The sequence below is a fragment of the Jatropha curcas genome, chromosome 5 (genome assembly GCF_041381405.1).
Source record: "Jatropha curcas cultivar XTBG-Jc1 chromosome 5, XTBG_Jcur_1.0, whole genome shotgun sequence".
NCBI classification, from domain to species: Eukaryota; Viridiplantae; Streptophyta; class Magnoliopsida; order Malpighiales; family Euphorbiaceae; genus Jatropha; species Jatropha curcas.
In genome coordinates this window covers 20,788,954-20,803,835 of record NC_143155.1, presented here as the reverse complement: position 1 = coordinate 20,803,835, position 14,882 = coordinate 20,788,954, and the positions used below count along the sequence as shown (strand labels likewise).

Below are 14,882 nucleotides of genomic sequence, written 5' to 3'. Positions count from 1 at the left end.
AAAGTGTTCTTTACAATTATTAAACCATCAACTTTACTTATAGAAAATAATTTTCTATTTTTTATTTTTTATCTTTTAATAAAATAGTTTTCTTAGAAAATGAAAACTAAAAAATAGAAAATGAAAAATGTGCTCACTTGATAATAACAATAAAATCATATTTTAATTTAATTTCATAAATATTATTTATATGAAATATTTTAGAAATAAAGGATATAATATATTTGTAACAATAAAATTAATTATTTATTAAAGTATAATATACTATTTTATTTTACTTAAATATTTTTATTTTTTCAAATGAAAATATTTTATAGAAAAAAATTATTTTTAGATATTATAATTTTAATTATCAAAATGTCATTCTAAAAAGAAGTGGAAAACGGTTCAAAAACATATTTTTTGTTATAAAGAAATTCTGAAAAACAACTTAAAGCTGTTTTTCAAATTTTATTTCCGAGATTCTTATGTGCTTGAACTCAAAAAACCCAAAATTAAACAATAATAAAGCTTCAAAAATGGCTGACAAAGAAATACTTCTATTACTGTATTTCTCTTTATTTTGCTTCTGCCACACTTCAAAGGTATACACACAACTCAAACAAGGTGATAGGCTCAGCTTTTCCGATCAGCTTGTTTCAACAAATAGGCTTTATGCTTTAGGATTCTCCCGCAAATACCTAGTCATAAATTGCACCTACAAGGATGAACTGAGCTACCATCCTGTCTGGCCAGCCAACAGAGATAAACCAATCATCGGAAACTCTGATGTCCTTGCTATAGATGATGTTGGGAAATTAATAATCACGCATAGTGGTGGCCAAATTGAGCTGTATTCAGGCAAGTCTGCTTCCACTGAAAATTTAACAGCAGTATTAGAAAATAATGGAAACTTTGTGTTGAAAGCAAATTCCGGCTGCCAGACACAAATATTGTGGGAAAGCTTTGATAATCCGACGCACACACTTTTGCCTGGAATGAAATTAGGGTTTAACCGTAAGACTTGTTCTCTCACGTCCTGGTTAGATGAAGAAAATCCAATGCCGGGAGGATTTACTATGGAGTAGGATTACAAGAAAGGCGAAATCATTGTTAAACGGTCAGGATTGTTAGAAAAACAGAGTAGAACAGAGTTGCTGAAAAAAAAATAAAAAGAACTAAGAGGAATTTCAGCAAACCGCTGGTGTGCACAGAAAATGTGAGAGAAGAATCGGATACATTTCCATTCATCAAATTCTCTTTAAATACAATCACAGCATAACCAAATCCCAAATTACGTGGACACAAATTATCTCACGTCAACAAGAAAATAGGGAATCAAATAACAAATATTGACTTATTAAAACAGAAAATTAATATCACTAACTAAAAATAGATAACGTGCAGAGATACTTTGCATTACTCTCTAACATACTCCTCCTTAATGCAAAAATCCATAACTCCTAGCTTGTCTCTGAGATATGCAAACTTCTCAAAAGTAAGAGCCTTTGTAAACAAATCAGCTACTTGCTCTCTTGTATTGCAAAACTCTAGCTGAATACTTCCTTCTGCAACTTGCTCTCTTATAAAATGATGGCGAATATCAATGTGTCTTGTTCTTTGGTGATGAACTGGATTTTTCGCCATCAATTGTGGACTGATTATCACAAAAAATGATTGTTGCTTCTTTCTGCTCAATCTTCATATCTTGCAAAATTCGTCTGAGCCAAACTGCTTGACAAGCTGCTGCAGTGATAGCCATATATTCGGCTTTCGAAGACGACAAAGCTATAGATGGTTGTTTTCTTGAGCTCCAGGATATGGCACTAGACCCAAGCAAGAACAAATATCCTATAGTGTGAACCCCTTCCCCAAATGTCATAAGCATGTGAATGCATATGATGAATGAGAAGAAATGCACGTGAGTGTGTGAGTCGCCACCTTGTTTAATTATTTTAGGGTAAACTAGGAAAAAACCCTAAGTGACTCCATTTTTAATTAACCTAGTTACTAGATTAATTATCCCAATGTTTAAGGCACATTCTGCGAACCCGAGGTGGATCCCGAGACTATGTCATGCTGATGAACTAACCGATGGATGAATGCTTTGCAAGTGAATGATGGATTAATGAAATGTTTGAGTGATTTTGACTTGCCACCCGGGGTGAAATCCCGAACGTGCCTACGTACTTCCGTTTGAATGGAAGATCAAAGTCAACGTAGTTCGATAGGCCTTCTTTGAAGGGCTTTGAAGGGGTATGCTTAATGCATGAGTGTGTATGCTTTGTGCATGAGTGTGTATATGCTTTGTGCATGAGTGTGTATGCTTTGTGCATGAGTGTATGTATGCTTTGTGCATTTTGTGTGTATGCTTTGTGCATTTTGTGTGTATGCTTTGTGCATGAGTGTGTGTATGCTTTGTGCATTTTGTGTGTATGCTTTGTGCATGAGTGTGTATGCTTTATGCATTTTGTTTAGGCATTTCGCCAAAGATTGATTGATTTTTAGGCATGTTGCCAAAAATGTTGATTTTAATGGCTTTTAGCCAAAAATGATTTGATTTAGGCAATTGTTGCCAAAATGTGCGATTTAGGCGATTGTCGCAAAAATGGTTGATTTTAAGGCCTTTGGCCAAAAGATTGATTAATTTAAGCGATTTGTCGCTAAAATGGTTGATTTTAAGGCCTTTGGCCAAAATGTGTTGTTTTAGGCAATTAGTTTGCCAAAATGTGCGATTTAGGCTTTAATGCCACGATTATCAATTAATCGGGCGTTCGAGCTTAATCACAATTTATTGTCGAAACGTGATTGATTAAGGCTTTTAGCCACAATTATTGATTAATTGGACTTAAGCCGGATTTGTTCGAAATAAGGCAATTGAACCGTAGTTATTAATTAACTAGGCTCTTTTAACCAATATTATCGGATTTAAGGCTTTAATACCACAATTATTGATTAACCGGGCATTTAAGCTTAATCAAATTAATTAAGGCAGTTTATTTACCAAAAAATAATGACGTGGATGCATTTATGCAATTGTAGAATTATTAAGAGTAGAAAAGAAATATGCATGAAGTGCTAAAATTAAATAGGCAGAGTTTTGTTTACATACCTGATTTAATCGACGACCGCTTCTTAACTCCAGATTAAGCTCCTTGCTTAGGAAATATTAATTAATTTTAATTTGTTTAATTTTAATGTCCAAATATCACAATTAAAATGCAATAAAAATTAAATTAAATGCAAAAAGCGGTAAAGAAAACGCAAGGAGCGTGAGAGGGAGAAGGATTCGTCCGTCAACACAGACAGGGGTGTCAGAAATAGGCTGAAAATGGCCTATTTATAGGCAATTTTTGGGTCCAGGGTGGCAGGTGCCGCCTGGCTCGGCGGCAGCTGCCGCCCAGTCGGTGGGGCGGCAGGTGCCGCCGTGTCCGGCGGCCGGCGCTGCCGTAGCTGGTGGTGGCCACCATGTCTCGCTCCGGGAGCTTTTTTGGGAGTTTCCGACCTCCAAAAATCATTCCGGGACCGGTTCTGCGATCCTCGTGAAATTTCGGACGTTTCAAGTACCATATTGACATACTTCCAGTAAATGTCCAAAATGGCCTTCGGTCCGGCCGGACTGTTTGCAGTCCGGCATTGACACTGTAGCAAAGTCAAATTTACTGTAGCGAGGTCAAAATTTGAGTATTCACAGTTGCCCCCCACTGGCTATCATAAAAATGATTTATGAGAGCCAGTGGCCGTCTGAAGGAGCAAATTTTGAAGGCGAAACTCGGACCTTGGGCCAAATTGGGATTATGGGGCCTTGGGCTGAGTTGTGAATTTTCGGACCCTAGGCCGAGTTTTGAATTTCGGGCCTTAGGCCGAATTGTGAATTTTTAGGCCTCTGCGGCCTGAATGTGATTTTTCGGGCCTCTGGGGCCTGAATGTGATTTTTCGGGCCTCTGGGGCCTGATTGTGATTCTTCGGGCCTCTGGGGCCTGAATTGTGATTTTTCGGGCCTCTGGGGCCTGATTGTGATTCTTCGGGCCACTTTGGCCCGAATGTGATTCTTCGGGCCTCTGTGGCCTGAATGTGAATTTTCGGGCCTCTGGGCCTGAATTGTGATTTTTCGGGCCTCTGGGGCCTGATTGTGATTCTTCGGGCCACTTTGGCCTGAATGTGATTCTTCGGGCCTCTGGGGCCTGAATGTGAATTTTCGGGCCTCTGTGGCCGAATGTGATTTTTCGGGCCTCTGGGGCCTGAATGTGAATTTTCGGGCCTCTGTGGCCGAATGTGATTTTTCGGGCCTCTGGGGCCTGAATTGTGATTTTTCGGGCCTCTAGGGCCTAATTGTGATTTTTCGGGCCTCTGTGGCCTGAATGTGATTTTTCGGGCCTCTGGGGCCTGAATGTGATTTTTCGGGCCACTTTGGCCGAATGTGATTTTTCGGGCCTCTGTGGCCGAATGTGATTTTTCGGGCCTCTGGGGCCTGAATTGTGATTTTTCGGGCCTCTAGGGCCTGATTGTGATTTTTCGGGCCACTTTGGCCTGAATGTGAATTTTCGGGCCTCTGTGGCCGAATGTGATTTTTCGGGCCTCTAGGGCCTGAATTGTGATTTTTATGGGGGCCGTTGCTGCCATTATTCGGCGGCTGCTGTCGCCGTTATTTGGTGGCAATTCGGCGGCCGCTGTCGCCTTCGTTCGGCGGCTGCTGCCGCCTTCATTCGACGCATTTTTCTATAAAAACTTGTTTTGTTGGTTGCTTCTTCACTCATTCCTTCTTTTCTCTCTTCTCCTTTTGTTCTTGTTGCTTTTAAAGAATGAATCCTTCTTTCAATCACAGCATGCACAGCTGGACTAGGAGTCTCTCCAAAGTTGAAAAGATCAATTTGGGGAGGTATGGTCGCTCTCCTATCGTTACTCTCAGGGGGGAAGTAATCGAATGGAATTTTTTATGGGCCTGCATCAGACTTTGGGATCCTGAGTCCCATGTGTTCCGGTTCGGAGCCATGATGGGGGAGATGTGTCCTCTTTTTGAGGAATTTTGTGCTATCATAGGGTGCGATCCCAATGCCCCATTGGTCAGGCACGAAGTCAAGATTGGGTATGTTCGGTCGTTTGAAAACCTGTTTTAGTTCAGTCGACCTCAAGCTAGGGCTATGATTGTTGGTGATCAGAAAGCAATTCTGCTGCCTCTGATTGATGAATTTTCAGAGGTCCGTTCAGATGACCCAGACCGGATGAGGCTGAGGATGCGGGCCTTGGTTTTTTGCTTATTAGCTGGTTTCTTGTTTAACAAGGACCCAGGCTTCGGGGACTTGCGACTCTGTCCTATGGTTCGGCAGATGGAGGACATGGGTTGCATTGGTGGCATTGTGCTGGCAGAAACCATCAGGAGCCTTGACAGAGCTGCTCTAGGCTTCGAGGACTGGACAGTTTCCCCAATTATACTCCAGGTATTTTCCTCTCATCTTTTTTTTTTTTTTTTTTTTTTGGTTCATCCCTTTGTAATAGAAAGGATCCATTACTCAGGTTTGGTTGAAGGACCACCTTCAAGTGGTTGCTGCTCCTACCCGTTTGCCTTACAACCCTTCTCAGTATCGTATGCGGAGGATTCTGATCACATACCCGTCTGCTGATGCATGGACTTCATGGCTAATGGAATTGGGTCCAAGTGAGGTGCTGTGGTTTGTACCCTGGTATGACATCATCCGCTTTATCCAGGTTAGCTTTCGTCATACTCAGGTTTACCTTTTAGGCCTTACACATTGTACCTGGTACTGCGCTTCGCGCGTTTTGAGGCAGATGGGGATAGATCAAACTGTTCCGATTATGGATGATTCTTTAGCTGATTCAGCCATCACTCCGGGAGTTACTCGAGCCGTTCTTAGGGCATGGGTTAGAGACCATCACATGGTTAGGCCCTTACCTAATCCTGCTGGTATTCATACTTCTCCTGAATATCGGACCTGGTTCATGACCGTTGTCTGGCCAGTGGAAAAGCCAAAGAGGAATGCATTGCTGAGTGCACTCGAGGGTTGGATTCAGGTTGACGCTGGTGATGGGATTAGGACTGATGAGGAGATCATGTTGGCTCCTCGGACAGGCGAGGCTGGAGGGAGTTCAGCAACTGGGGATGACTCGGAGGACGTTGCCCCACGGAGGCGACGGGGTACCTAGACTCTAATAGGCTTTTGGACTTTTGGTGTTTTGGCTTTGTTTGAACTCTTTTGTCTTTTACTTGGGACTTTGGGTGTGGATTTTGGTGTTTTGGCATTGGATTTTTGGATGTATGTTCCTTTGGATTTGGACTTTATTATTTATTTTTCTTGGTCTCTTTAGTTTTCTGCTTGACTTTGGACTGTTTGACTTTATTACTTTCAATTGGGCATGTCATTTGACTTTTAAGCTTTCCAAGCATTTTCCAACTTTATTTATTCAAGCTCTGATTTTTGCCTAAGCCGCCCTTTCGGGTTTTCAACTTAGCGAGCTACCCATTTTTGCCTAAGCCGCCCTTTTCGGGTTTTCAACTTAGCGGGCCCCGATTTTTGCCTAAGCCGCCCTTTCGGGTTTTCAACTTAGCGGGTTTTTTTTTATTTTTTTATTTTTTTTTATTTTTTTTATATAGTATTTGTTTTACTTCTTTCTTTTTTTTTTTTTTTTTTGATTTGGCAAAGAAGAATGAAATTATAAAGTGATTTTTTTTATTAATGCTTAGACCGCGCCCAAAGAGGGCTGCCTACATATCTCCGATACATAATTTCCTTTTTTTTAAGAGAATCAGGTCTAATGTAGTTCATTTTACATTATGCAATGCTTATTACACAAAATATCTTTTTAACTGATCTAAATTACATGGATTCGTGAATTCCAAACCATCCAAATCAGTCAAGATGACGGCTCCGCCGGACAATATTTTCTTCAACACATAGGGTCCAGCCCAATGAGGGCGAAACTTCCCACGTGGGTCTATGATTGGCTGTCTAATCTCCTTCAGGACTAAGCAACCTTCTTCCAGTTTCCGGTCTTTGACCCTCTTATTAAAATGTCGTGCCATTCTCCTCTGGTAGACTTGAGTTTGGTGGATTGCTTGCAATCGCTTTTTGTCCATACCCAAAAGTTGCAAGTGATAATTCTTAGTCCAATCCACTTCGCTGATCTGGCTTTCCTGAATGATCCGTGCCGACTGAACTTCCAGCTCAATAGGCAATACTGCTTCCATACCATATACTCAAGAATACGGAGTTGCTCCGGTGGGCGTTCTGATTGAAGTCCTATATCCCCATAGAGCATTCGGTAACTGTTCATGCCAGGCTTTGTGCTTCTTAATTGTCTTTTGCAAAATAATTTTTATGGCCTTATTTGCAGCTTCTACAGCCCCGTTTGTTTGTGGACGATAGGGTGAGGACTTATGATGTTGAATTCTCGTTTCTTTCAACAAATTAGAAAATTCACTCTGAAAGTGAGACCCATTATCCGTGATGATCTCGAATGGTGTTCCGTACCGACAAAAGATGTTAGTACGGACAAACTGTGCTGCCTTCTTGGCATTTAAAACTGAATAAGAGGCTGCCTCGATCCACTTAGTGAAATAATCAACAGCAACCAGGATGAATTGGTGACCCTTAGAAGCCTGCGGGTGGATTTTTCCGATCACATCTATGCCCCAAGTCGCGAAAGGCCATGGTGAAGTAATGGGATTCAGATTGACCGGAGGCTGTCTTTGTGACTTAGCAAAAACTTGACATTCGTGGCACTTCTGCGCGTGCCTCGCGCAATCTGCATTCATTGTCGACCAGTAATAACCCAAATTCGCGATTTTTCTAGCCAAGGCTATCCCGTGCATGTGTGGACTAGACTCCCCATTATGTAAGGAATCCATGATGGTTTGAGCTTCTCCCTCATCAACGCATCTTAGGTGCAGGCCGCTCCAACTTCTCTTGTACAGAACCCCCCCAGTAAGGAAATATCCGGATGCTAACTGTCTCAATGTCCGTTGATCAGTCTTGGTGGATCCCTCCGGGTAAGCTTCATTCTGAAGATAATTCTGTATATCCCAGTACCAGGGCTTGTTATCAACCAAATTCATGATATGTGCTGGCTGTTTCTGTAGCCGCACTATCAAAGGTCGGATGGCTCGATCTCCTTCTACATCGACCATGGAGGCTAAAGTAGCCAGAGCATCTGCGAACTGATTTTTGGCTCGCGGCAAGTAGTGGAAGGATAAATCCTCAAATTGCTGAGCCAATTCGTCCAAGCGTCGTAGGTAAGGAACCAAACGCTCTTCTTTAATTTTCCATTTTCTTAGAGCTTGAGAGACTATCAGATTGGAATCTCCAAAAACCCTAAGGATTTTTATCTCTTTTTCCAGGGCTGCTTCTAACCCCTTTATGCAAGCTTCATACTCGGCTTCATTGTTGGTGCAATCGAAATCTAATTTGACTGCGATTGGGATGTATTCTCCACAAGGAGTTTTGAATACGACTCCAACCCCATTTCCGTGGTAGTTCGAGGCTCCATCGAAATACACTTCCCATACTTCACTTTCTATGTTCACCAAGTCTTCATCAGGAAATTCTACCTCTGGCATTTGGTCTTCGACTGGTAACTCTGCTAGTTGATCAGCCAAGGCTCTGCCTTTCACCGCCTTTCGTTGTACAAATTTTAAATCATAAGCTGCGAGCACCGACACCCACTTAGCCATTTTACAGCCAAGAACCGGCCTCTCCATAAGGAATTTCAAGGGGTTCGATTCAGAAATGACGTAGGTGGTGTAGGACGAGAGGTAGTGCTGCAGCTTTGTACAAGCCCATACCAGAGCCAAACACAACTTCTCTATCTTATTGTATTTTAGCTCATATTCTAGCATCCTCTTGCTAAGGTAATACACGGCATTTTCTACCCTCGTGTCTTCTGCTTGTTGAGCTAGCATTGCACCCATCGCTTCTTCTGTCACTGATAGGTACAACAACAAAGGCTTTCCTAGCCTTGGTGGCTGTAAAACTGGCGGGGATAACAGATATTGCTTGACTTGGTCGAAAGCTTTCTGACAATCCTCATTCCATTTTACGGCTACTCCTTTCCTGAGTAATTTAAAGATCGGACCACAAGTATCAGCCAATTGATTGATGAACCGGCTGATGTACTGTAGCCTTCCTAGGAAACCCCGAACTTCCTTTTCTGTCCTCGGTGCTGGTATTTCCATAACGGCTTTTGCTTTTGAAGGATCAATTTCTATGCCCTTCTGACTGACCATATGCCCCAAAAATACTCCGGATGTAGCTCCAAACAGACATTTTGCCGGGTTGAGTTTTAAATTGTACTTCCGAAGTCTAAGGAAGAACTTCTCAAGCACTGTTGCATGTTCTTCAGCTGTTTTTGATTTAACAACCATGTCGTCCACGTACACTTCTACTTCTTCGTGAATCATGTCATGGAAGATGGTCGTCGCCATTCTTTGATAGGTTGCCCCGGCATTTTTGAGCCCAAAAGGCATGACCCTGTAGCAGTAGGTTCCCCACTCCGTGATGAATGCCGTTTTCTCTTTGTCTGGCACATGCATCATTATTTGGTTGTACCCGACAGCAAGATCGGTCAAGGAGACCATCTCGTGTCCTGCCATTCGGTCTACCAACAAGTCAATATGCGGCAGGGGGAAGTCGTCTTTCGGACATGCTTTATTCAAATCCCGATAGTCCACACACATTCTGACTTTGCCATCTTTCTTCGGCACTGGCACAATATTTGCTAACCATGTCGGGTAGGCAATGGGTTCTATGAACTTATTCTCCAGTCGCTTGGCTACCTCCTCCTTGATTTTCAAGGACCATTCTGTTTTAAGCCTTCTTAGCTTCTGTTTCACTGGCTTAGCCTCAGGGTATACTAGAATCTTATGCACCACTATTGCTGGGTCAATTCCCGTGATGTCACTTGCCTTCCACATGAAGCAATCGGCAAACTTCTTTAAGCATTCACTGACCTGTTCCCTGTTCACATAGTCAGATGCAATGTATGTATGTTCATTTTCTTCTTTACCAATTATTATTTTTTCTTTATCATTTTTCATTTCGTTTATTTCTTTTTCATTATTTTTGCTTGGAAATGCTTGGAAAGATAGACATGCGGGGTAGTCAATAATTTGCAAGCCTTTATTGATAATGACAGAATCGTCTTCAAAAGTTACATTGAATTCGAAATCTGGATTTTCAAAATCCGACACAGACGACTCAAGACTGGAACTAGACTCTGACTCGGTTTCATATTCGGGGTCAGACTCAGACTCAATACAGGACTTGATCACATATTTTGACTCTAGGTTTGACTCGGGAGGGGGTTTATCAGCAGCGCGCTCCTCCTCGGCGTACCAGTTGGTGAGAGGGCCTTTATTTGGCTTGATCATGCTCAACAGGTCTTGATTCCCATTATTTCCTGTAATAACTGCAACTTTGTCAAAGAGACTGGGTTGCGTGAAGTCTTCCACTGCTAGTTCAGTTACTGTTTCGGGCTCTTCAGGTAAGCCATTTTGGTCCAGGACACAGACGTCATTCATTTCTAGGAATAGCTCGAAAGGATCGATCAATTCCTGGTCAGAGACAATAGCATTTACCCCGTGATTTGGTAAGGGATTCGTGCTAATGTTTGGTTTACTTCTTGGGATGATTGAACCGTCGTCTACCAGGTCTTGGATACGGTTCTTAAGCATCCAGCACGCTTCAGTCTCGTGCCCATGACCCTGATGATATTCACAGTATTCATTGGTTCGGTAGTTTCTTGGTAAAGGGTTGGGTGGCGGCCTTGCTTCCAAGGGCTTGATGTAGTTGGCCCTGACGGCCTCTCGAAAAACCAAAAGGATTGACATCCCGAGATCAGTATATGTCCTTCTTGAGCGATTGCCATTTCTCATATTACCCACACGTAAAGGATTCGTGGGGGTGATGCTTGCCACTTCATGGACTTTGCCAGCTTGGCTAGGCTTCTCGTATTTTGAGGAACCCGAGTCTTCTTTCGGTTGACCCATTTGAATCAAATCTTCTACCTTCGTAGCAGTGGCAATGAGCGACTGGAATGTTGGTAGGTACTGGGTTTGTAGTTGCTGTTGGTAGACTGGTTGTAGGTTCTTTATTATAATGTCCACCTGTTCTTGCTCAGAAGGCCGGTTAATCATTTGGGCGACCTTGGCCCTTTTCCTCGTAAGGAACGAGGGAAAGGGTTCATTGTTTTTCTGTTTGGTGGTTTCTAGCTTTTCTCTCATTCTCTGAGCTTTCAGCTCAGAAGCAGTTTTGGAGAGCATGTCATCCAGGTTCAGGGCGGGGTTTGTTGGTTCAGTAGCAGGTCCCTGATTGGAAGTAGTAGGTTCACTCCCTCTAGCTGAAGCCCCATTTCCATTACCATTACCATTACCCAATTCAGCTATCAAGGCAATCCTTTGGGCAGCCAATGCCTCATTCATTCTGGCCTCCATTCTGGCCTCGAGTTATTCAATGAGGTTTTGGATGTCAGACAATGATGCCATTGGTGTAGTTGAAGTTGATGAGGTCGGTGATAGCACTGTAGGTGTGGCTGGCACTAATGTGGTCACTTGAACAGGGGGTACCTGTAAGTATAAGGGTAATTGTATTAAGGTATAGTGGGTAGTACTGTGTATCAGGGTAGCTGATATGAGGTATATCGACTCTTTGTCCAACTGTGCATGACTGAAAAACAGAAGAGTGTTTTGTGTTCCTTTTTTTTTTTTATTTAATGCTTATGGTATGTCGTGAATGCGCACAACAACACGTCATAATTTATTTTAATGAGATGATTCATACCATTGGGTGCATATAGTCCTAAAGGATAGGTTCTATAGGCTATGACACAAATAGAGAATCGGCTTATTAAGGGACCCTTGAACCTTGAGCATGGATATACCTAACCACATGTGAAACAAAGAGTTTCGCGTGGGTCCAACGGTACGCATACTCATGTGCCACCCCCAAAAGGATTAGGGATGGTTTGCGGTAACAGGGAGGACGCTTTGGCTGTCCGTCGACATAATCAAAGAGACCTGCCGATCAGCGCTACTTGCTATCCAGACTCAGAAGTTTGAACAGAAAGAGAAGAAATTCATTTGAAGTTCATTTTTTTATGCAATGGAGAAAAGGATTCTCAATCATGCAAATAAATCAACAAGTTTTAATGTCTTCATTAGATTTTATAATTAAGTCCAAATTTTCTCATCGAGTATTCTTAAAGAAAGAACACTGGATTCTAGTTGAGGTATCCTGCAAAACAAAACACAAAATAATACCCTCGAGAGGCAGGTTAGTTGATGCAACAATTGTAGTCCACTGTATGCAAAATGATTACATAATTTTCCCCAGTGAAGTCGCCAAACTGTGAACCCCTTCCCCAAATGTCATAAGCATGTGAATGCATATGATGAATGAGAAGAAATGCACGTGAGTCTGTGAGTCGCCACCTTGTTTAATTATTTTAGGGTAAACTAGGAAAAAACCCTAAGTGACTCCATTTTTAATTAACCTAGTTACTAGATTAATTATCCCAATGTTTAAGGCACATTCTGCGAACCCGAGGTGGATCCCGAGACTATGTCATGCTGATGAACTAACCGATGGATGAATGCTTTGCAAGGTGAATGATGGATTAATGAAATGTTTGAGTGATTTTGACTTGCCACCCGGGGTGAAATCCCGAACGTGCCTACGTACTTCCGTTTGAATGGAAGATCAAAGTCAACGTAGTTCGATAGGCCTTCTTTGAAGGGCTTTGAAGGGGTATGCTTAATGCATGAGTGTGTATGCTTTGTGCATGAGTGTGTATATGCTTTGTGCATGAGTGTGTATATGCTTTGTGCATGAGTGTGTATATGCTTTGTGCATGAGTGTGTATGCTTTGTGCATGAGTGTATGTATGCTTTGTGCATTTTGTGTGTATGCTTTGTGCATGAGTGTGTATGCTTTGTGCATGAGTGTATGTATGCTTTGTGCATTTTGTGTGTATGCTTTGTGCATGAGTGTGTATGCTTTATGCATTTTGTTTAGGCATTTCGCCAAAGATTGATTGATTTTTAGGCATGTTGCCAAAAATGTTGATTTTAATGGCTTTTAGCCAAAAATGATTTGATTTAGGCAATTGTTGCCAAAATGTGCGATTTAGGCGATTGTCGCCAAAATGGTTGATTTTAAGGCCTTTGGCCAAAAGATTGATTAATTTAAGCGATTTGTCGCTAAAATGGTTGATTTTAAGGCCTTTGGCCAAAATGTGTTGTTTTAGGCAATTAGTTTGCCAAAATGTGCGATTTAGGCTTTAATGCCACGATTATCAATTAATCGGGCGTTCGAGCTTAATCACAATTTATTGTCGAAACGTGATTGATTAAGGCTTTTAGCCACAATTATTGATTAATTGGACTTAAGCCGGATTTGTTCGAAATAAGGCAATTGAACCGTAGTTATTAATTAACTAGGCTCTTTTAACCAATATTATCGGATTTAAGGCTTTAATACCACGATTATTGATTAACCGAGCATTTAAGCTTAATCAAATTAATTAAGGCAGTTTATTTACCAAAAAATAATGACGTGGATGCATTTATGCAATTGTAGAATTATTAAGAGTAGAAGAGAAATATGCATGAAGTGCTAAAATTAAATAGGCAGAGTTTTGTTTACATACCTGATTTAATCGACGACCGCTTCTTAACTCCAGATTAAGCTCCTTGCTTAGGAAATATTAATTAATTTTAATTTGTTTAATTTTAATGTCCAAATATCACAATAAAAATGCAATAAAAATTAAATTAAATGCAAAAAGCGGTAAAGAAAACGCAAGGAGCGTGAGAGGGAGAAGGATTCGTCCGTCAACACAGACAGGGGTGTCAGAAATAGGCTGAAAATGGCCTATTTATAGGCAATTTTTGGGTCCAGGGCGGCAGGTGCCGCCTGGCTCGGCGGCAGGTGCCGCCCAAGAGGCTGGGCGGCAGGTGCCGCCCATGCTGGGCAGCAGCTGCCGCCGTGTCCGGCGGCCGGAGCCGCCGTGTCGGGCGGCCGGCGCCGCCGTAGCTGGTGGTGGCCACCATGTCTCGCTCCGGGAGCTTTTTTGGGAGTTTCCGACCTCCAAAAATCATTCCGGGATCGGTTCTACGATCCTCGTGAAATTCCGGAGGTTTCAAGTACCATATTGACATACTTCCAGTAAATGTCCAAAATGGCCTTCGGTCCGGCCGGACTGTTTGCAGTCCGGCATTGACACTGTAGCAAGGTCAAAATTTGAGTATTCACATATAGTACTTTTACGGTCATCCAAAGAACCTGCCCAATCACTGTCAGAAAAACCATACAGTTTAAAATTTTCTGAGCTAAAATAGAACAACCCATGAGAAGAGGTTCCCTTCAAGTATCTTAAAACTCTTTTTGCAGCACCAAAATGAACCTTGCTTGGACTCTGCATAAACCTTGAAAGGAGACTGGTTGCTTGCAAAATATCCGGACGTCTATTCATTAAATAAAGCAGACTTCCCACCAAACTCCGATATAACTGAGAATCTACTTTCTCTTCTCCATCATCCAAGCAATATTTATGGTTTGTGATCATTGGAGTTGTGACTGAATTGCAATCTTTCATATTATATTTAGAAAGGAGATCATTCACATATTTTTGTTGTGAAATGAAAATTCCAGCCTTACACTGGCTCACTTCCAATCCCAAAAAATAACTCATCAAGCCCAAATCAGTCATATCAAATTCAGTCACCATAATCTTCTTAAATTCATTGAATAACTCAATGCTATTTCCTGTATAGATTAAGTCATCCACATAAAGGCAAATGATCAATACCTCATTGTCTGCTTTTCTCTTAACATACAACGTGGGCTTGCTTGCACTCTTTTGGAAGCCATTTTTACAAAAATGTGCGTCAATCC

At 41.7% G+C, this 14,882-nt stretch overlaps 1 protein-coding gene across 1 annotated transcript; it reads left to right on the top strand.

Moving 5' to 3' along the window:
- The first annotated feature begins 518 nt into the window (after positions 1–518).
- On the top strand, positions 519–1,067 carry LOC105638629 (S-locus-specific glycoprotein S6-like). Its single transcript, XM_012222456.1, has one exon. The coding sequence runs from the start codon at positions 519–521 to the stop codon at positions 1,065–1,067; it is 549 nt and encodes a 182-aa protein (XP_012077846.1).
- Positions 1,068–14,882: the final 13,815 nt, after the last annotated feature.

Coding starts and splice junctions, on each gene's coding strand:
- LOC105638629 (XM_012222456.1), top strand. CDS start 519: ATGGCTGACAAAGAAATACTTCTATTACTGTATTTCTCTTTATTTTGC.